Source organism: Porites lutea, chromosome 11 (genome assembly GCF_958299795.1).
Source record: "Porites lutea chromosome 11, jaPorLute2.1, whole genome shotgun sequence".
NCBI lineage: Eukaryota > Metazoa > Cnidaria > Anthozoa > Scleractinia > Poritidae > Porites > Porites lutea.
In genome coordinates, this window is record NC_133211.1 from 7,908,834 (window position 1) to 7,931,489 (window position 22,656).

Here is a 22,656-nt window from a genome sequence, read left to right on the forward strand (position 1 = left end):
TTTAGGACAGAAAGGTATACCCTATCCTTCGGCACAACCCCGTATAGGCCATATAAGGCAGAATAGTTATTGAGGTTTTTTTTTTTGTCAAATTTTACGTGAAATCTAGAAGCATACTTTCTAAGTTTTTCACTGAAAAGAGCATAATTATTGGCAAGATTTTAGAAATATACAAGTATTGCTAGTAGCATATTATGCTAAATTTGCGAACAAAATCTATCAAAGCCTACCCATGTTAGGGAATCCAAGTTAGTCTTGGCTTCTGGATTCCACGAGCAAAAATTTCCTTGATTCTTTAATCAGGATTTGCTCACATGAGGTGACACAGAGATCACAAGCGCCTTCACCCATGGCACTTGTATCATTATAACTAGTGAGGAAAATGGTCTCATAAAGACAGAAAAAGAATAACAGTTTCCTCACTTCCACCATTAAGCTTCGTTCAAATATATCCGCCTTTATATGGCAACATCTCTCTGCTGATGTCCTCGTCTCTCCCACCTTGTAACTCATTTGTTTATTCGGACAGCCATTTTTTTTTTTTTTTTCAGTCATTCTTTTAGTTTTATTCCAGCTGACTGGCTTTCTATTCCAATGATTTTTAGAGCTTCTTGAATGTTAAAAGCGATTTTTTTTTTCTGCATTTGTATCCTGTAGGGACGTGGTATGGTTTAAAGAAGTGTGATGCCTGAAAACTTATCATCAAAGAACTATTTAATAGCGATTTTAACTTTTCTTAGTGATGAGACTGTCATTTAATTTTTTTCTAGTAAAAATGTAAGTCCTCAATATCAGAGTCAGTTCTAATCAGTGGATGGGGTAGTGAATTAAGTGACATTTCTGTTCATCTCAGGTAAAATAAAGGATAGGGAAAACTTTTATTTAGAATTTGAAAACCTGTCGACACAAATACAGATTAACCTTGATCTATAAACTGATCATAACAAGACTCTATTCACGAGTGAAACGTCAAGCACAAACACGAAATAAATTTAAAATAACCTTCAAAATACTTCACAACAGACGGCACTAATACCCAGCAAAAGGGAATCAAAGTGGCTGTGAGCTGCAAAACTCGGAAAACAATAATGTTGTTAGTAAATTCAATATTAGGTTTTTAATGAAGTTTTTGTTAATTTTCTTAAAGAAATATTTTAATATAAATTGTGCAGAATCGATAATTCACTTCAATGATTGATAAAAAAAATAAAAGCAATTTTTATGTATAATCGTCAAATTCAGTCTCTCTCTTGATATAATTATGGGTTAGCGCTTGAAGGTTAAGGCAAGCTCAGTTTGCCTCCAAGCGGCATAATGGCAAAAAATGTAGCAAATTTTTTAGAAAAGTAAAGGCGATCTCTTAGAATGCCTGTGACACGTGGGCCATTTACTTGCCCACCCCTCCCACATAAAAAATTCACAACCAACTAATCAAGATGGCGGCGGTACCAGCTAAAAGAGCGTGTAGAAGAAGATATTATCCTGGTGATCCAACGAAAGAAGTGGTGAAAGCTGCTATTGGATGAAGGAGATGTTGTTTTACTTAACGAAGTTCTCCAAGAGTTAAGCAACAGCGATCGAGCTTCTATATTGAAAGCAACAATCAGTTCAGAGACCGGTTTTACTGTTCTTCATCATGTTGCTTGGCGTGCACAAGACTACCGGTATGCAAGCAATAATGTCTTGAATTGTTTGATTGAAAACGGAGCGGATGTAAACGTACGTTCGGCAGACAGCAAATGCACGCAATTGATGACTGCCAGTGAAGTTAATGACCTCACTGTAATAAAGTTCCTTTTAGAACATGGTGCAGACGTTCATCTTAAAGACAAGAATGGCTTAACAAGTCTTCACTATGCTGTCATAGATGTGCCCGATGGTTTGATCGCTTGTGATGTTTTGAAGTGTTTATTAGAAAATGGGGCTGACATCAATGCACTTACGAATTACAACAGCACCCCCCTCATGCTAGCAAGTCGGTCATGTGATGTGAATGTCATAAAGTTTTTTCTTAATCACGGGTCGAAAAACGACGGTAGGGCTCTTCACTTTGCCTGTGACAGAGCGGCACGATTGGATATTATGCTTTGTCTGATTGGAAATGGAGCTGATGTCAACGCCCGTGGAAATGACAACTGTACTCCCCTGATGACAGCCAGTAGATCTGGTCAGGTTAATAAAATAAATGTCCTCATTAACCATGGAGCCAACTTGCATCTTCAAGATGATAATGGTGATACAGCAATGCACTATGCAGAGTTTGTTCCGGTTCTAGCAGTTCTAACAGTCTCACGACATTAATTGCTGCTGGAGCATCGCAGCTGATGTGTAACAAACAAGGACTAACACCTCTTCTTCTAGCCAGCTGTAATGGGGCTACGTCTTTGGTAGAGCAATTAATCAAGGGATCAGACATAACAAAAGAACACAGAATTACTGCTCTGGAGCTTCTTGGTGCCTCTTTGATCACCTGCACCTCTTTTTGTACAAATAATGAAGGATTGCAATACTTGATGCTTGGCATGGAAGAACGGTATGCTGATCCTTTGCATCCTGTGCTGAAACAACCCATGGAACCCATTGATGCTTATCAATATAGAAAAGAGAGTCAATCTCTTGAGGAACTTGTAAAGATAGAAAAAGACGTGAATGCCCTAAGAATGGAAAGTCTTATCATCAGAGAGAGAATTCTTGGCAAAAACAATCCTGAATTACTTGATGGAATAAGAAGTTCTGCTTGGTACTATAGGAACATTGATGTTTGCACATGCGTAGGATTGTACAGACATGCAATGAAAACAGCGCAAAGATGTACATGGAAATATGCATTTGCCAATCGTGATATAGCGAGGGTAGAACATTATCTCTTGACTTATGAAAAGTCCTGGAGCAATGAGCAAAAAGAGACATATGTAGTTGAATTACTTGAAGTAATTGCTCATGAGTGGAAAAAAACCCATGAGTTGATGGGAAATAAGGAAAAAAGGATTATTACTGTTGACTATCCAGACAACTTGTTCATTGTTTCCTTGAAGGTTATTACTTTCCTTTGCAAGTGTCAATATTTTGAGTTAGGCAAGACCTCAGCTGTATCAGTGCTACTAAGAAGACTTAGTGGCTTAAATCCTCAGGATCGTCATGGAAGTTCATTGTTACATGAGACTTTAAAATGTTGCCTGGATGTGACAAGTTCACTTTTGGTATCCATAGATGTTGTGAAGATCCTTTTGAATACTGGATTCAATGTTAATGCCGCAGATTTTGATGGAAATACTCCACTTCACCTGGCTGTTTGTTTGCAACCCCACATTAATGAGATTCATATTTTTACAAACTTGTTGGAGATCTTGTTAGATGGGGGTGCTCATCAAGATTTTGTAAACCATGATGGTAAAACAGCCATGGACTTGGCTAAGACTGATGAAGCTCGCAGTATTCTTTGGGACAAAAGAAAACTGAAATTGAAGTGTATAAGTGCCAGGGCTGTTAAGAGGTTTGACCTTCCTGATTTGGGAGTAGTGCCCCAAATACTGGAAAAGTTTATAAGTATGCATTAGATTCAATAAGAAGGACTGAAATGCAATGTGACAGAGATAGGTAAACCAACTTTTTGTTTGCCATTGAATTTAAGGTGCAGAGGATCCAAACTTTTTATTGAGTGTACACAAGAGTACTGACTTAATGTGTTTTTCTGTTCCTTGATACCATTCAAAGAGTAGAAAAAAATTCATAATAACAAAAGAACACAAGGACACATTTTTATTGGTCATGTTGTGGATATTCGCACCAGACCACCAGAATTAACCAAGTGGAATGACCTTGGTTGTAAGAGTCAATGACAACAATAGGAAACAACAATGTTTAGTGATGATTTGTTTGTAGAAAGAATGTTGTTTTCAAATAATAACTTTAAGTGTAATACCCTGGAAATACCCCTCTTCACGAGGTCATCCAGAATATATACAACCCCGTAACAATGATGGGATCCATCATTTTACTAACTTAGGGCCTGTTTACATGGAGATGGGGGACCCCAGATAGGTGAGGTAACATATAGCAGGTCACCCCACCTATCATGTAAACGTGAGGACATTAATATGAGAGATTATATCGTCAGGCAGGTTACCCACCTAAGCGGGTTACCTCACCTACCTGGGGTCCCCCGCCTCCATGTAAACAGGCCCTTATTCACTTGGAGATCTTGTTAGATGGAGGTGCCCATCCAGATTTTGCCATCTATGATGGCAAATAGCTATCATGGACTGACGAGGCTCGCAGTACTGCTTCAGTGCTATAGCAGTTTAGAGGTTTGGACTTCCTTATATAGGAGTAGTCCTCAAAAACTGCAAAACTTTATAAGAATGCATTAGGGTTCCCAAAACAATACACTATAGGTTAAATCAGTATATGTGCAATAGCAGATTGTAGCTTGTTTCAAATGCATTTTTACCTCGCAAATGAATACACCTTTAAATTCATTTTACTTCTTTATTACAACAGTAGTAATGGTAAAAATTAAATTATAAAATTATATCATAATAACATTTAATACTGGCTTTTGGACAGAATATTTATTACGAAGAGATATGTCTCTTTACCCATAATTTGTTGCCGAAATAAAGAAACGCAGTGCTCCAATGATCAATGACTCAAAGACCCTTCCTGCGAGTATCCTTCCTCACAGAAGAAAGGGGGCTGGAACTGAATACAACGTTCTAAACAAAGTGGTCATCATGGTACGACTAAGGAGATTAAGCAACAGCGTTTTTGAGCTTGGACATCAACCTTAAGTAGACTTTTTGTTTCTCGGGGCAGTAGTTTGGTTGAAACTCTCGAAAAATCGTCTTTATAAGAGAAAAGAAACTTGGCAGTACAAATTTGTTAGCGTCAAGGCATATAAACAGGGAGAGGGCATCACTTAGGGAATAGGGAGGAAGGGAAAAAGAGAGTGGGATTGGGGAAAGAGGGTAAGGGACAATAAAAATGTTTTATTTCGGTCGATTATGATATCACTTGAAAAAAGCGTCTCAACTAGACAATTTCGGTAAACAAAGTAATTAAGTTCGGACCATGCTGAGAAGCCCCGTACTTTTGATTGGTCATGTATTGACAGTTGACATTATCGGATTACTTAAGTAACGGTGGGCGAAATACAAAACACCGGCTCTTATAGCAGGCGCTCCCTTCCCTTTCCCCCGCTTTCGCCCTTTTCTCCCTCCCCCTCACGTACCATTTTTGCGCCTGTCACGCAGGCTACTCAGAAACGTCTTTGCTTAATCTCGCTAACGTTATAGACCTTTCCCGCATTCCTGTAAACCAAGGCACCAACTCGAGGCTCGGGTGGACAAAATGCAGTGATTTGTATGAAATTGTCCACCCGAGCCTCGTCCTCATTTCTTTATGTTTACTCACCGGAGCGTAATGCAGGAAAGGTCTATATATTAAACCGAAGGAATGAGTAGGCATTGGTGGTGACCACTGACTCTTATATGTCGGGTAAATTATCAATGGCCAATAGTCCAGGTTCGATATATTAAAATTCTATCATGATTCCAAGGCTCCAGGGTCAAAAATTGCAAATTTTTCAAGACTGTATTGTCTCACAATTGCTAGAAGAGGCTTGAACACAAAGAAAAACCAAACCAAATATTGAAAAATGACCAGAAAGCCACAAAGTTATGTTAGAATCTTAATCGATATCGAACCAGATATGGCCCTTGTTGGAACATGGGCTATTTAAGCTCAAGTCGAATGATCTCTGACATGATACCCATGATACCCTAATAGCTTTCTGTCAATGGAATAACCGATGCGTCTAAAGCAGTATTTCTTATAAACAGATTAACAGTAGCCCCACATGTTGTCCATGTCGTAGTTGTCCGTGGTCGCACACCAGAGCACCTGTCTGTCTTTGTTTATGCATGTGCTTTGTTTAACTCCTTTGTAAAGAAAAGGGAAATGGCAACATGATCCATTTGAATTTCCTCCTTGAGACTCAAGACAGTCTGGAGAGAGATGGAGAAAACATAACCTGAGATCAGGCCCAATTTTAGCAGTTCTCAGCCGGAACGTTATTTACAAAGAGAAACGAAAATAGAGCCTGATCCCAGAGAGAGAGAGAACAGTGTTAACTTAAACCATGAAGCCTCATTATCAAATACAAATTCACCAGACTGATTTTCATACATTTCCTTAAAAATTGAGTTGAAAACGATTGTTCAAAACATTTTCCCTTTGGGTCATCATTTCATAAATTCTCATGGCTTTTTCTCTTGATTATGTATTGATATCGTTAAGAGAAAATTGATGTTGGTCACTCTCAGAAATTAAAGGATAAAGAACATACTGAACAAAACGAAACAATACTTGAAACAGCCTGTGTGGAAGCCGCCAATAAGAAGTAGGGGAGAAACGCCCTACCCCTTTCTCTTCCTTTATGCCACCTTTCGGCGCCCGTAACCCAGGTTATTGAAACAACAACAATAAAAGCCTCTGTAGAAAAAGACACGGAATGCGTGGAACACATCCGGGGGATGGTTACTATCAGAACGGCTTGAAGAAGGCTTAAGAAGCGGAGAATTTTGTTCTGTGAGCATGCCCGGACGCAGAAGGCAAAAGCAAGCGTAGTGTTTGAATTACAAGCAATTAACGTTTTGGGTAGTCTTGCTTTGTTATCATTATAGAGTTACTCTCTGGTAAAAATAGCACCAACCTTTATGATCCGTCGAACTTATTGCCTCAGTTTTGCTGATAATATTCCTCGGGTTGCCTAGAAAACCAGTAATCGCGTCACAAACTTGCAAAAGTTGTCTTAACATGAAAAAGTTTTTTTTCTAGTCCATCTACCTCAGTAAAGAGCTTCTCTTATTATACGATAGAAAGATCTTTGCCAATTTGCAGTGGATTCCTGAGCATCAAAAAACCAACTAATACTTCATATTTGGGCAAGGTGAAAAGTCTAAGCTCGGACCTACAAAGAGCTGGAATACTTTCTCTTCAGTCGTTTTGATGGGTCACACTGAAAAATCCTCTGTCATTAAAAGGGATTTTTTAAGGGCCAACGTTTACGACCTGAAGACTGAGAGACAAATCGTGCGCCTCTGGAAAACTTTCTTGTTATAAAATTCGGGACTCCATGTGATGTCCTTCTTGGATTCAAGTGTTATTCCCTTTCAGAATACATTAGCCTGCGTAGCAAACGTTGCCATGCGGTTTCGGAGCAAAGAACGAGGAACGAGAGTCAAAGACGGCGCGCGAAAAATGCGGCGAGTAAAAGAGCGGGCAGGGGGTAGGGAAGAAACCCAAAACCCGTTCCTCGGTCTTTCTTTGCTCCGAAACTAAACGGAAACGCTTGATACGAAGGCTACAAAATACATGTAATTGTACTCACCACTGTCTTGCTGCAACCCAGGCGCAGGGGATACAGTTATATTAATAAATTTGTCGCTGCAGTCAAATGGTATAATAGATAGTGACTCCTGACCGTCCAATAACAGTTGTGGGGATTTGTCGCCGTTCAGGGCTTCTGCATGGTAAACAACGGGCTTGAACTGATTAGCTACGATTGTTTTTAGTTTCTTTATTTTTCCAGAGACAACAAATCCCTTAAATCTCGTCTTGGACATTGTTTTCCAGATCCTTATCGGCTTGTTGTATTTATTGATGAAAGCCACATTTACACAGCCAACTGAAATTGAAAAAATCAGGGAATTTTTCAGAGCCTCGTATTGCGCTTGAACGCGCATGAGCGAGAACTATTCTCGAGCGATTTCTGTTAGAGAAGCTCTGCTTTTTAAACAAATGTTAATTCAGACCAAGATTTGCCCGAGTAATTATATTGCTAACTTTTAGCAATTAAGTTACTAATTCGAGTGTTTCAGACCGGTGAAAGCGTGAAATGGCCAAGCATAGCACCGCAAGACGTACTTAAGGAAAATATTTGGCTACTATATTTTATGATGTTTTACATTGCCAAACTAGCAATTTTTGAAACGACAATTCTCAGTTCTTGTAAACTGTAAATAGAGTGCAATCACACCAGTCAGACACAAAAAAATGGGTCCCAGACGAAACAACAAATATTTAACAATATTACCTGATTCGGAATCCCGCTTTTGATTTCTCGCTTCATCAAACAATGGTTTCGAAAACACCTGTAATATATACCAAGACAACGGTAGAAAAAGAAGCGCATAAACGTAATGTCTCATTACAGATGTAAAGGGTTAAACGTCGATGATAGTTCCACATTGACCCGTATTGTTGTAGGCGCTTAGATTGTGATCTATCATCATTAAACTGTTCCGCTACATCTGTAGCACGTATTTTTGGCTAAATTTGAATCAATATTTTATTACACAACTTTGTAAACACCTGTTAAATGACCGTGGAATTCACTATGTTCCTATCCTGGACGCGCTATTCACCCATATCGGACAGCTTTTAAAATTTTCTAATGATGCCTTGGCATTCTAAGTCCATCTTAAAACTACACCTAATGCTGAATGTTAAGAATGTTTTTAATAGTTTTTGGCTAAGACTCGGAGTGGAACTTTTCATACACATTCAGGTGCATTGCTAAGAATTTTCCAAAAGCACGTACAGTTTTCCAAAACAACTTGAACCCAAATCGATTTTACGCAGGTATTAGGACAATTGTTTTTGGAGAATTTCAGTTACGTCTTTCGCGAGTGGCAAAAACGGAAACTGAAATAAGCGCATTTTGTTTTATAAAAAGTGACGTTCTCTAAAAGATGTTAAAACAAGAAGGCGTGCATTTTGTACTTTGTCCCAAACAGGGTAATAAAATGGATGGTGTTGTCCTAAACAAGGTACGGTATTTCCTCGAATAATAGCCGTACCTCGATTAACCGCCTCCCTCGAATAATCGCCCCCCCCCCCCACCCTTGACGGAAATACTTAAAATAATCGCCTCCCTCGAATATTCGCCCCTCCCCCGCCCCTCTCGCGATCTTCTCTTCCTTTTTTCCCCTCCCTGTCAAGTTGAAGTGCAATGAGATTTGGCAAAACTGATCAGAGGCGCTTCAAGCTCTGAAACTTTATCAAGGAACTAAATTTGGAACACTTAAAAAGCCCATGTTCAGTTTATTTGACGAGATTATTTTTTGATTTAATAGAAAAATAAAACGAAATATTTTGGGAACAACTTCCAGTGAGAAATATTTGAAGTAATCGCCCTCGGCTATTATTCGAAGAAATAAGGTATGTATTATAGGATTGTTTTGTCCTAAGCAGGGTCAGGCTTTCAAACCCTCAACGGCTCACTTATACCCAAATATTTGTACTGGTGGTCCCTAGATTGAAATACAGATTTACCTACCCTTTATATACTTCAACAAGGGAAACCTTTCATATACCTGAAGCCTGAACAAGGTAGCCCTTTCGGGCGGAGCCTTGCTTAATAGGTCATTACAGGGAGTACACCCGGGGTACACCAACAGTCGCTTCCACAAATGACTATACGATATACAGCCATTTCGAGAAAGGTAGTCGGTGAAAAATCTGCCATGCACACGACAATCCTGAATGGTAATTAACAATTATTCCTTGAGCCCGAATGGGCTCGGCCTCATGGGCTATTTACTCAGAGTCCATGAGGGCGAGAGGAAGAGGAATAATTGTTTCAGTAAAATCCAACTAGCTGGCCAAAAATATCGAGACAAAACAACTTTAGCGATAGTTAGAGCTAGACTTTAATCCTTTTTTGCCCCCCAAAAGGCGGCGCTTTTCGCTACTAGTGGGCTATAACATATAGCCTAGTAGTAGCTCAACCAATCAGAACGCAGCATTGATAATAGACCACTAGTTGGATTTTACTAATATGGGATATGACCACTGTTCCCGACGACTGTAGCTGTCAAACCAGGCTACTTTCGTTGCTTTCCTTTAGCACCCGCAAACATGTCCATGGCATCTCGTGCTATTCTTTTTTAAATTTCTTTCAAGAACAGTGATTTTAAACCCACCCACAATGCTTAGTTGGGATTGTCGAGTACACTTTTTCCGACAACCTTTCTCCGAATGGCTGTTATTATTACATTACAGATCAAAACTGAATTCAGGTTGAATTTTTTAACGTAGGATGATTCTCTGTTTTCTTTGTCTTCTAGCCCTAATTATTTATGAATAAGGTCTAGCAGACAAAAGAAATTGTAATGAGAATCAAAATAGACTAAAAATATTATAATTTGATCTGTAACATAAACCTGAAAAATTAGAACCATAAAACACAAAGATAAATTTGAATATCAAAAGTATTTTTGAATTTTAAAAAACTTGGGCTAAGTTCCTAACTAAAGCACTGAAAAGCTCAAGAGTATATTAATTTTTTTTGTCGTACAAATGTAGTGAACCATATGGGAGACTGGGAAATTCTTGCAGAGAGCGTGTTTGCTGGGCACAGCCAGAATCCTTTAATGACTTGATGTTTAATTAAGGAGGACTTCAGCAAGTCACCCAGAAGACCCAGAAGCTGTGTTTAATGAGGATAATAGCAATATAATAATAATAATAATAATATAATAATAATAATAATAATAATAATAATCATAATAATAATAATAAATGCCTAAATCCTATAGCTTGGAGGCTCAAAGCAATCGAAGGGTGCAAGTTGTCAAAACCGATCAGTCTGAAGATGACAGATTTGTTGTACATTGATGATTGAAGGTATCTGCAGCGTCGGAAAGTAAGCTACCGAGAGTTCTGAGATCTGTTAAGGATGACATGGAATGTGTGGGTTTAAAGTAGAACAAGAAGAAGTGCGCGGTTGCACGTGTGAACAGAAGGTGTTTGATTCAAAGTGCGGAGGACCTGAAGATTGACAATGCTAAAGCAACAAGTAGTTTGGAAAAAGTGGCTCTTATAAGTTTCCGGGAGTATTGGAAAATGTGAAACAAGAAGACAGAATTGTCCTTCGAAATGCAGCAAAGGTGTACTTGCAAAGGTTATCTGTTATCTGGTCTAGCCCGCTGTCAGACTACCACAGAGTTGCTGCGTCAAAGCAGTATGCTTGTACCAACCAGAGATGTTACCAACCAAATTATGCCACCAAAGGAAAACGGGAAAAGGAATTTCAAATGTCATGTGCCGTCATGTGCCGAATGTGTGGTAAATCGCCCTAAAGTGTGGGGCACGTATTGGCGGGGTGTGGGACACTCGCTCAGACTAAGTATCTGGCGTGACATAAAGCAGTTCTTAAAATCTTGTTCTTTGAGATGCTGAAGGACCTGGAACTTATTTCAGAAGTGCCTCCATGGTTTTCAAAGACCCAACCGGCAAACCGTCATATAAGAATGGGAGTGCGCAAGCATTATCGGATTAACTGGTTTATGCAGATAGAATTGAGGTGAGGGCCAACAGAATCGACGCCAGAATAGTCGACGAAGAGCGGAAACGGGTGTTAGCCATTGAAATGAGCTGTCCTTGCTTGGATAACCGCCAAGTGAAAGAAAAGGGGACGACACAGAAATATGGTCCATTAATGTGGGAATTGAGCGAGAGAACCCTGGCTACCAAGTGAAACAGTATGACATCATTTTGATGTTCTGGGAGGATATTCGAGTCAAGCAGTAAAGGAACTTGTTGGAGAGAAAAGTGCCACCATCTTACAAAGAATGCAGAGACCCGTCATATCGAGTACGCTAAACATTGCGCGCAGTTTCAAATTCTTGCTTAGACAAAGACGATTGTCGCTAAGTGACCTTTTTTTAGGACAAAATTTATTATTGTATATTGAAATTTTTATTGAAACCTTAAGCATTTGCCATAGATCTTAACCTAATAAGAATAGTGAACAAAATTTTAAGACAAACGGAAAAATTTAAACATTTTAAAGTTCTATTTTACAAGAGCCAGCTAACAATGTGATATTCTTAATATTTCGATACTTTTTACATAAGACAGACTTCATGGCACAGGGGTTGGTTACGGTCAGACGCCCAACTTCTGTGTTTTTTACTGGGCCTTTTGTGTTTTTTTACTTGGCATCCAGACGTAAAAACAACAATACTATAGTAATAATAATTTTAAGATTCTGTTAATAGTACTGAGTTGTAATAATTTTTTATTATTAAAACTCAGTACTAAGCGAAAACAGTGGTGAATTTTTAAAACGTTAATAGGCTAGACAAACTGATTCAAAAGCTACGCAAATGTGGCCAAAGCTCTAAAACTCCTACCGTTAGGACACGTATGGTATCATTGTGCTATAATTTCCAGCCTATATCATCATTTGTATTACATTTTTCTGTCGCCTTGGCACCATTTTGTTATGACTTGTATGCAGTGTTCCTGAATGCTGCAGCTAAATTACCGGATCCTGGGGCAGACCGCAGTAATGTTGACTAATAAGAGAAAAACTGTTATTTCTTTTCATCGCAGGGTCATGTTAGTGGCTCCAAATCTAAAGGCGATTAAACCTTCGCGTTTAATGGCCCTTAATGGCGTTTTTAAGAGACTCTTTAGATATGTATTTATTATTATTAAATATTCTTATGTAGTTTATACTTCATATGTAACAAAAAACCAGATGAATTTTTACCGTGTTAAAATTTGAGATTTGAGATATCAAAACCCTACTCAGAGCAAGAAAAAACCTTCAATACTAAGATCAAGACGCACATTCCTCGACCCTGGGAATTTCGCCGAAAGTAGCGTTTTTAAAACTTGTCGAGCCATTTTATGGTTTAGAAAGCGAATACTTATCGCAAAACCCATCGCAGGCCATGCACTTCCCAGCCTTCTCAACGTGCAAAGTATTAGCTTTCGAAATTCAGGTATGCGCAGAAAGCAAAATTTCGAGATAGTTTTTGGGTTTAAAAGTGACACGGCAGTCTTGACTTTTCCTTTTCGCTTTCACTCTACCCTTACATTTTCGCTTTTCTTATTTATTTAAATTTCTTTCCCTGGAAATTTAGTAACAATTTTCCAACACTTTGAGTATTTTCTTTTCTTTTTAAAATGCATTGGATAAACAGACCATGAAGTTCCAAACTGCACTTCGTCTGAAGTTGGAGAATTTTATTCATTGGACCTTGGGACACTTAGCAAACTGATTTTAAGACTGGATTGAATATAGCTTGAAGTAAGCTTGCCTCCGAAAGATACACGATCTGATGGAATTTCTAAACGTCAATGAACAATTTTTTTGTTTTGTTCATCTTGTCAAGACTCTTGGGTCAAGTTCGAAACTGATGGAGATCTCCTGGAAACGTCGCCTTAGTAGTCCTGGGACTGTTTTGATGTCTCAAGTTAGAGGATGTAAGTAATATGTTTCATTGTCGTATGTTTCATTTACAGTGCTGCTTGCAGATATCCTATTGCAGTTAGGCTACCGGATCGACTAGGCTAGTTGCCCAGTTAGAGAAAAAGGCTTTTCTTGTTTTCGAAGGGTCATATTACTGGCTTCAAATCTATTAAAACCTTGGCGTTTTCCATTAACAAGATCAAAATCTATTTGTTGCAGAAAACTCTTGTGAGTTTAACATGCACATTCTCCATACTCATTTCTTTACCGTTCATTTGGTACTAAGGAGGAGAATTTGATTAGAAATCACAATGTTTTTTCCCGCTGCTGAGCAGTTTTCCTCTATTTTCAGCCTTTTATGATTGATACTCGTCACTAATAAATAGGATATATAGGGGGAAAGTAAAGCGTTACGGATCATGCACTATTAGGCGTAAAGGTACCTAATCGAAAGAGCAAACTGTTTCTTGTGATCACAACTGAAAACAAACGCAGGGACAGACATTTCAAATATTTCATTATTGTACAAAACTTACATCTAAAATCGAAAATGGTTCGTGATAAAGGCGTTCGTGCTTTTTTAAATGTACTAGCGTTCAGAAAAATGCATGAATCCATTGAAAAGGATCTTTCGCAAAACGTAGAAGGCCACAGTTACCATTATGTTCGGTGAAATTTAGTTTGTTTTTTGTTCTCAGGGACCTTTTTCGTTACTTGGGATTAACTTTTGAGCAGTTTCAATATTTCTTTCCTTGAATGCAGTGGATAAATGGAAGTGTTGCGTGGTAATTCGTTAAGCATTAAAAAAATAATAACGCAGAACAAGTTTTGTCTTACTCAACTGTAAGTGGGCGGGATTTGAGGCTACAGTCTTGGAATACCCGCCAATAATTTATACTAATATATATCAAGCCATACCAAAATATACTTGCCACTCAATCGTTATATTCTTGGCTGGAGCTTTCCCAAAGCACATTTTAGATTTGAAGGGAAGAGTTTAATAAAGAAAAAGAAAAAAGGGTATGAATTTTGAGGAGAGGGTCTCATTGCCTCGCTCTCGTTTGTGCACCTTCCACTGTTTCCTGGGCTATGCGTGACAGAGGACTAAATTAATAATAATAAATGTCTTTATTATGCATTAGATAAAAATACATATCTAATGTTACAGGATAAAAAGATTAAAAGTTCAGCTAAATTACAATAGAATAAAAAGATTAAAAAATGCGAAAAACTAGTTACACATGTCTGACATAAAATATCATAAAAGATTGTATTTGAAAATTAACTAGTTACAAATGTGTTCTTATAACGTTCGGTGTTTATCTTGGGCCTTTGGAAGCTTTTACGTCTAAGATTGTAGGGTAGATTGTTCTTTTCTGGCGGTAAGCACACCTTCAGAGGGGGGTTATCATGCTGTTTAGCTTTTGAAAAATCGCTTTATCTTGTTTTTGTAGTAATGATCTAATATTTAACTGTGTAGATATAAAGCGTAACTTATAGCATCTGTCTAAAAATTGCTGAAGGACATTAATTTCCGCAACGGAGGCACCATGATTTATTTAATAAATCATTAACATAAACAGATAGTCCGTAGGTTATGTTAAGGAGAACAATACTATAGAAGAGATAATCAATTTCTGTCTGGCTGTAGCGCTCTCTTCTACATACTCTCAGCACGTGTAGACATTTGTTGGCCTTGCACAGTTTAGCTTTTATGTGTTCAGAAAATTTGCAGTCATTCTGAAAGATCAAACCTAATAAATCAAGAGTGGCATGTTGTGGTACATTACGTACAACAGGATAGAATGTGGAGTTCCCTTTCTTCTCTATGACGAGTTCTTTACACTTGTTAGGGTTACAGCTCATCGAATTACAGTTCGCCCAGGTTAAAAACGCCTCCACTAAATCACTAGACGTATCTCTGCCTCCTTTCCACACTGATGCGACAATGGTTGAGTCATCTGCGTATTTAAAAAAAGCGGGAGTGGAACCTAGCTTGATTTCAAGGTCATTCAGAAACTCGTTAAATAAGTAGGGGCCGCTCACACTGCCCTGAAAAAACCTAAATCCTTCTCTTATGGTTGATAAGAATGACTCAGCGGCTTCCTCTACCCCTTCACCAGCTTTGATCATAGGTTCCCAGAGGGCATTGCAATGCTTATTCATCTACAGGGACTGGGAACTAAGCTAAAAAACGAAAATGGCGGACGATGCTAAACTGGAGGTTGAAGCCGCAAGAGCACAGTTTACGGTAATTTTGATCTCCTTGTGGCCATAAATCACGTCAAGAGTTAGAGAAAACCGTCGTTATTCTTTACTTTTTCTAGTCATGCGTGAACAATGCCAAAGATGCCAACGATGTATCGGATTTAACCGCTGTTTTCCAAACCACTCCTGGCAGGTACAAATAGCTTGATGATCATTCTCTTCTCGGTGGATAAAAGTTGTTGAATGCGCTGTAGTTTTGATTTACTTGTCAGTTTAAAGATAATTTATTAATTTTTCTTGTATCATGTAGCGAACAAGAGAAAAAATTGGTTGTGGATCAGGTTTTCAGAGATCTTGTAAAAGAAACAATGGTGAGTGGAGAAACAGCACTACAATGAGTTAAGCTTAATGATAAGCTCACTCAATATTTTATAGCGCAGTGTTTAAAGGCTACGGAGAGATTGTATCGTAATTTGTTACAATTTTGGTGAAATTTGTATCATGTCAGCAGTAAATGTTAAGGAAATGTTTAAGTTTATGTGTAGTTATAAACGCACCAAAAGAATAATTATTTATTGTTTTAATTATTGTCAACTCCAGTGTGTACTAGCAAGGTTTTGAAACCAGGGGTAGGTTTATGTAAAATCTAAATTATTAATAATTTTTATGTCAGAGAATTCCAGTTTACTATTTTGTTTTCAGCTGAAAGGAAAGAATATAGAGAGATGCAAACTGTTGATTGGTCTGGTCATCAAAGCTGCAGTTGAAGGTGGGTGCTGTATTTTAAGTCGAGAGACAAAATTGGATAACACTAAGCTCTGTCACTAATTAGTGATAACTGAAACAAAATATGAGTTTATTTACATTGTAGAAATACATATAGGACTTTAGAGTATGAGTTAGCTACTTTGGAATGCCAAAATCCTAAACTCAAGATTTTTTAATACCAATATCCTGAATCTTTATTTAGGTTTTTGGCATTCCAAAATCATGGATTCAGATTTTGATGCAATCCTATGGCGTGATCATCAAATTCCATTTCTTTTTCAATATTTTACAAAACAAAACTTGGAATAGTCCAGTTTCGAATTAAATATTTTACCGCCGAATACAAATATTAACGACACATTCATACAGGGTCAGCCTCGAGATAAAGTAAAATATTCAGAAATTCTGGCAAGATTTGAGTATACACAATAGACGGAGTAATAAACAGGTCTTTTCCTCATTGGAATTTGTGAATATATTACTTCAGATGGAAGCTAAGGCTGTAAAAAATGCACGTTCACTTTTTTAATTCAGCAGTCATAGTGAACTCGAAACTGGACTATTTTTCCAAATTTCATTTGGGAGTAAAATGGGTAACTTGAAGTTAACAGTAAGATGAATGAGCAACAGACAAGCAAGAGAGCTGGAAACAGCATATTCCACATTAGTAGCAAAACTAGTGGTTATCTCATCAGTGATCACATTTTCACGAGAGGCGTTAATTAATTTGCCAACAGTTAGCTGACAAAACTCTGTCTGTGTCGAACCAGTTTGGTTTAGTTTAGACAATTTAACTCTGTGCGCCGCTCTAACTACAGCTCAATGGTATTGCACGCGATTAAAGAAAATGTCAGATGCACTGAAGGTTTTCTCCTTCAAATGGGATGATTTTTTTTATTGTTTTCCTCAAATATAGAGACAAGCTGTCAACAAAACAAAAATAGTTCAGATAAACTAGAGATATCGTGTGGCACGAAATTTTTCCGATTTCTAATTTTTAAGATTTTTGCAATTTTTCCAGCAATCTGCAAAAATAATCCCCCCCAAAAAAGAAATTAACGAAAACACTTTTCCCACAAAAATTTACTCCAGAGTATTAAATATACTCTGACTAAAATTCACTACACAAAAATACAGCACTAAGAAATCGTGTCTGTTCAATTACAACTCACCTCTTCAATTCAGAAACAAAACGGTATGAATTGGTTTTATGTACACATACGGTAGTACTATTTGAAAATCTGTATTTCTATTATATCCTGATTGCACGTACTTAACAAGAACGAGAATATTGTCAATGCTGGATAGTAGGTACTTTTTGAAAATTAATTCTCAGCAAGAAAAACCAATGTGTCCTTGTGTCGTGAATGCTGTACAGCCGTTCTTTACGATATCACAGTTTTAAGCAAAAACAGGGTTTATTTCATAACTTCAATCCTACAGCACAATGGCTTGCTCACACACTACATGAAATCCTGACTTTCTTGAATTTATAAGCTTAAGTTTTAATCCGATCTGTCTGCAAGTTCTCTTTCGCTCAGTTATGTTGTTAATTTAATTGAATACTTCGAATGTTTAACCCCGCAATCGGTAAAATCTGACAGACGAGGGAAACTATTAATATAATCACAAAGTTAAAAGGAGTAAAATAACGCCATCTCACAATCACGCTAAACTCTTGCTTCATAACACCTAGCCTCCCCGCAGACGTCCTTTGGGGTTCGTTTGTCACGCATTCATTTCTCCCCCACGGACGTCTGCTAAACACAGCCGACATTTACGTTCACCAATCACAGGCCGTTTACGGATTTTTGTAAAACATAACCCGAGCCGCTTCTTAAGATTCGCACGATCAGTGAGGCTTTTGATCGAGTGTGCAATGAATTTGTAATTCATACAGAGTTAAACAAGTATCAGAGAGAAGGTATCCTGCTTTTTCTAAACACATGAACTTGGTCCTTTCCTAAATTACAGCTGCAAAGAAAACAAAAGAATTCGCTTCTTATAACTTTCCTCGGAGTCTCATCCATGCATAGGCAGGGAATAAATATTCCTCTAAAAAAGCGAGAAATAATTCGTAGGTGCCGTTTCACTTATATCACAGCGCGTGATTGGCTGATCGTGACACAATAACTAACCGCTTATTGGCTTATTCAAACAATCCAGAACGTAAATGTTGGCTGTGTTTAGCAGACGTCCGTGGGGGAGAAATGAATGCGTGACAAACGAACCCCAAAGGACGTCTGCGGGGAGGCTACATAACACCTAGTCGCAAAAATTAGTTTCCACGAAACAGAAAAAAAATGCCCAATCTGAAAAAATAAACAACCGCAAAAATTTCATGCCACATGGTACACCCACCTAGCTTGGTTTGTATCGACCATCAATTATCATTTTCATTTATTTATAGTTTCAGTTCAAACAGTTTAATGAGACCCGTGGGTTGGGGTGGTGTCCGGAATGGGAATGGGTTTAGCAGGGTTACTTCTTCCTTTCATACGCTGTGAGCTGTCTGTTGTGGTAAACTTCTCGTTTTCATACAATACATATGGCAGCCCAGTATAGTTTCATGTATGCGTATATGGCTGATACAGAGCTATTCTAGAGTTAATCATAGCCATAACAAAATTGTCAAATCTGATTGGCTATCAACTGCCCTGATTTCGGCCTTAATTGGACAGTTTAATAGGACAGTACACGTCATGCCTAAGTAATTGGACAGTACGTGCCATCACGCGCTTGCTTAAATGGTTTTTTTTTCACTGCTAGCAAAGCAAAATTTCGAATTTCTTGTGTTTTGATTTAAAAAATAGCCTATTATATCACAAATTTTGTTAAAGTTATGATTAATTGGTAACAGAACTTCGTGTCGTCCAATTCGGTCTGTAATCATACTCGTGATTAAACAAATCGGACTCCCGCTACGTGGTTGTCCAATTTTGTGAATCACTCCTATGATTAAGACCGAATTGGACTCCACTCAGTCCTGTTACCAGTACATATTATAAAAATCAGTGTGCAAAGAAAGTGGTGTCTGATAGCCTGGGGCTACTGGATTTTTTCTGTCAGGCTAGTAAATTCTGTTCTTAACTTGCCCGATGGGCAAGCGATTCTTTTTGGGGGAATTCAAATTACAGAAGAACTGTAATCAATCCTGCTCATCAAGTTTTTTTCGGGCTAGCTGAAATGACTTTCAGGCTAGTGCATGCTAGGTACAGCTTGCCTGAATGGCAAACTGAAAAACTGACTTTCTTTGCACCCTGGAAATACATTGTTCACCCTTTGTACTTACTTTTCCAGGTCACTGCTCACCTAACTTAGTATTTATATTACTAAGTGATGTGTTTGACTGCATTACACTGGAGGACTGTGATCCATTGTTCTCCTTTGTAGAAGAGAGAGTTTCTACCTGGACCATGGTGAGTCATTTATCTGACCCAACTGAAATGCTATCATGCCATTACACTTTGCTTATTGGACACCAGTGATCAGCTTCTCTATAGATCTCACTCTTAAGAGGCTAGCAAAAGAGGCCAACATGTGTTTTAGGGTTTTCTTAATAATAATTATTTTGGTCCTTTGAGCTTAATCATAGCATTGTATAACAGTGCAATACAGCTGAACACCATTGACAACTTTTTTAGTCATTCAAACCAGTATTTTTTGGGTTGTATCCTATAATTTTGGTGTTAGAAAACTCACATCACCCACCAGCTGCTTCCAAGGTCCTCCTACAGCTATATTTGACTGCTTTAATCTCTCTTTGTTATTTGTCGCAAATGTTGTGACAGTTTATATGTGTATTTTGTTATTTCACAGTTGCAATAGGACTGTATTCATTCATTCATTCATTTTTATTGGTTAATTTTATTTTCTCACTGCTAACCAATAGCAAGGGCTAGTCTAGGTGGTTAGTGTCTACATTGTATACAAAACAACAAAGTACGCACTCCAAATTGTATTAATTCACTAGTAAACAAAAGTAATATTTATGTAAATGAACAACTATAGAGCATTACCACCAACATGGCTATCATCATTGCAAATTTAGCATGGTGGAACAGTCATGCTGGCACAGTAATTATGGAACAGTAACGGTGGAACAGTAAAGGTGGAACAGTTATGCTGCAACAGTAATAGTAGAACAGTGACGGTGGAACAGTAATGGTGGAACAGTAATAATGGAACAGTCATGGTGTAATACTCATGGTGGAACAGTCATGGTGAAACAGTGATGGTGGAATATTAATTGTGGAACACTGACGGTGGAACAGTAATGTTGGAACAGTCATGGTGGAACTGTGAGGGTGGAACTGTCATGGTGGAACAGTCATGGTGGAACAGTAATGGTGGACCAGTCATGATGGAACAGTTACGGTGAAACAGAAATGGTGTTACAATAGAGGGGAACAGTCATGGTGGAACAGTTATAGTGGAACAGTGACGGTGGAACAGTGATGGTGGAACAGTCATGGAGGAACAGTAATAGTGGAACATTCATGGTAGAACAGTCATGATGGAACAGTAATAGTGGAACAGTCATGGTGGAACAGCCATGGTGGAACAGTAATAATTGAACAGTCATGGTGGAACAATCATGGTGGAACAGTCATGGTGGAACAGTAATAGTGGAACAGTCATGGTGGAACAGTTATAGTGGAACAGTGACGGTGGAACAGTGATGGTGGAACAGTAATAATGGAACAGTCATGGTGGAGCAATCATAGTGGAACAGTCATGGTGGAACAGTAATAGTGGAGCAGTCATGGTGGAACAATCATGGTGGAACAATCATGGTGGAACAGTAATAGTGGAACAGTCATGGTGGAACAGTTATAGTGGAAAAGTGACGGTGCAACAGGTATGGTGGAACAGTCATGGTGAAACATTGACGGTGGAACAGTCATAGTGAAACAGTCATAGTGGAACAGTCATGGTGGAACAGTCTTGGTGGAACAGTCATGGTGGAACAGTCATGGTGGAACAGTCATGGTGGAACAGTCATGGTAGAACAGTCATGGTGGAACAGTCATGGTCGAACAGTAAAAGTGGAACAGTCATAACAATCATGGTGGAACAGTCATAGTGGAACAGTCATGGTGGAACAGTCTTGTTGGAACAGTCATGATGGAACAGTAATAGTGGAACAGTCTTGGTGGAACAGTCATGGTGGAAGAGAAATAGTGGAGCATTCATGGTGGAACAATCAAGGTGGAACAGTCATAGTGGAACAGTAATAGTGGAACAGTCATGGTGGAACAATCGAGGTGGAACAGTCATAGTGGAACAATCATGGTGGAACAGTCTTGGTGGAACAGGTCATGGTGGAACAGTAATAGTGGAACAGTCATGGTGGAACAGTATTAGTGGAACAGTAATGGTGAAACAGTCATAGTTGAACAGTGACAGTGAAACAGTCATGATGGAACAGTGACAGTGGAACAGTCATGATGGAACAGTCATGGTGTAACTGTCATGGTGGAACAGTCATCGTTAAACAGTAATGGTGGAACAGTGACTATGGAATAGTAATGGTGGAACAGTAATAGTGGAACAGTAACAGTGGAACAGTTATGGTGGAACAGTCATGCCGCAACAGTAATAACAATAGTAACAGTGACGGTGGAACAGTCATAGTGGAACAGTCATGGTGGAACAGTCTTGGTGGAACAGGTCATGATGGACCAGTAATAGTGGAAGAGTCATGGTGGAACAGTGATGGTGGAACAGTGACCGTTGAACAGTCATGGTGGACCAGTATTAGTGGAACAGTAATGGTGAAAAAGTCATAGTGGAACAGTGACGGTGGAACAGCCATGATGGAACAGTGACAGTGGGACAATCATGATGAAACAGTCATGGTGTAACTGTCATGGTGGAACAGTCATCGTTAAACAGTCATAGTGGACCAGTGACAGTGGAATAGTACTGGTGGAACAGTAATAGTGGAACAGTAACAGTGGAACAGTAATGGTGGAACAGTCATGCCGCAACAGTAATAGTGGAACAGTGATGGTGGAACAGTGATGGTGGAACAGTCATAGTGGAAAAGTCATAGTGGAACAGTCATGGTTGAACAGTGACAGTGGAACAGTCATGGTGGAACAGTGACGGTGGAACAGTAATGGTGGAACAGTCATGGTGGAACACTAATAGTGGAACAGGAATAGTGACGTTGGGACAGTAATGGTGGAACAGTAATGGTGGAAAAGTCATGCTGCAACATTAATAGTGGAAAAGTGATGGTGGAACAGTGATGGTGGAACAGTCATTGTGGAACAGTCATGGTGGAACAGACATGGTGGAACAGTAATAGTGGAACAGTCATGTATGGTGGAACAGTAATAGTGGCACATTCATGGTGGAACAATCATGGTGGAACTGTCATGGTGGAACAGTAATAGTGGAACAGT

General features: G+C 38.6%; 4 protein-coding genes across 5 annotated transcripts in view; 3 read left to right on the forward strand and 1 right to left on the reverse strand.

Annotated features, from left to right (window-relative positions):
• Positions 1–1,752: 1,752 nt before the first annotated feature.
• Positions 1,753–2,301, forward strand: LOC140953146 (ankyrin repeat domain-containing protein 61-like). The gene has a single exon (XM_073402646.1). The coding sequence runs from the start codon at positions 1,753–1,755 to the stop codon at positions 2,299–2,301; it is 549 nt and encodes a 182-aa protein (XP_073258747.1).
• Positions 2,302–2,324: 23 nt separating this feature from the next.
• On the forward strand, positions 2,325–3,557 carry LOC140953147 (protein fem-1 homolog B-like). The gene has a single exon (XM_073402647.1). The coding sequence runs from the start codon at positions 2,325–2,327 to the stop codon at positions 3,555–3,557; it is 1,233 nt and encodes a 410-aa protein (XP_073258748.1).
• A 2,220-nt stretch (positions 3,558–5,777) lies between these two features.
• LOC140952894 (uncharacterized) lies at positions 5,778–8,321 on the reverse strand. The gene is made up of 4 exons (XM_073402342.1): positions 8,096–8,321; positions 7,391–7,687; positions 6,713–6,769; positions 5,778–6,005 (listed from the first exon to the last, which is right to left on the reverse strand). Exons 1-4 carry the CDS (start codon positions 8,208–8,210, stop codon positions 5,842–5,844), a joined length of 633 nt encoding a protein of 210 aa, XP_073258443.1. The 5' UTR covers positions 8,211–8,321; the 3' UTR covers positions 5,778–5,841.
• Positions 8,322–15,462: 7,141 nt separating this feature from the next.
• Positions 15,463–22,656, forward strand: part of LOC140951683 (THO complex subunit 1-like) — a 47,547-nt gene continuing 40,353 nt past the window's right edge. For both annotated transcript variants that reach the window (XM_073400991.1, XM_073400990.1), the window contains exons 1-5: positions 15,463–15,518; positions 15,595–15,668; positions 15,786–15,846; positions 16,178–16,244; positions 19,544–19,662. In XM_073400991.1, the coding sequence (XP_073257092.1) occupies positions 15,468–15,518; positions 15,595–15,668; positions 15,786–15,846; positions 16,178–16,244; positions 19,544–19,662 (372 nt within the window). In that variant the 5' untranslated portion in view covers positions 15,463–15,467. The remainder of the gene's footprint in view (positions 15,519–15,594; positions 15,669–15,785; positions 15,847–16,177; positions 16,245–19,543; positions 19,663–22,656) is intronic.

Bases quoted from the DNA above. Each gene is read 5' to 3' on its own strand.
- LOC140953146 (XM_073402646.1), top strand. From the start codon at position 1,753: ATGACTGCCAGTGAAGTTAATGACCTCACTGTAATAAAGTTCCTTTTA.
- LOC140953147 (XM_073402647.1), top strand. From the start codon at position 2,325: ATGTGTAACAAACAAGGACTAACACCTCTTCTTCTAGCCAGCTGTAAT.
- LOC140952894 (XM_073402342.1), bottom strand. From the start codon at position 8,210: ATGAGACATTACGTTTATGCGCTTCTTTTTCTACCGTTGTCTTGGTAT. The intron at 7,688-8,095 runs GTAATATTGTTA...TTTCAATTTCAG, and splicing joins AAAGCGGGATTCCGAATCAG to TTGGCTGTGTAAATGTGGCT. The intron at 6,770-7,390 runs GTGAGTACAATT...CTGGTTTTCTAG, and splicing joins TGGGTTGCAGCAAGACAGTG to GCAACCCGAGGAATATTATC.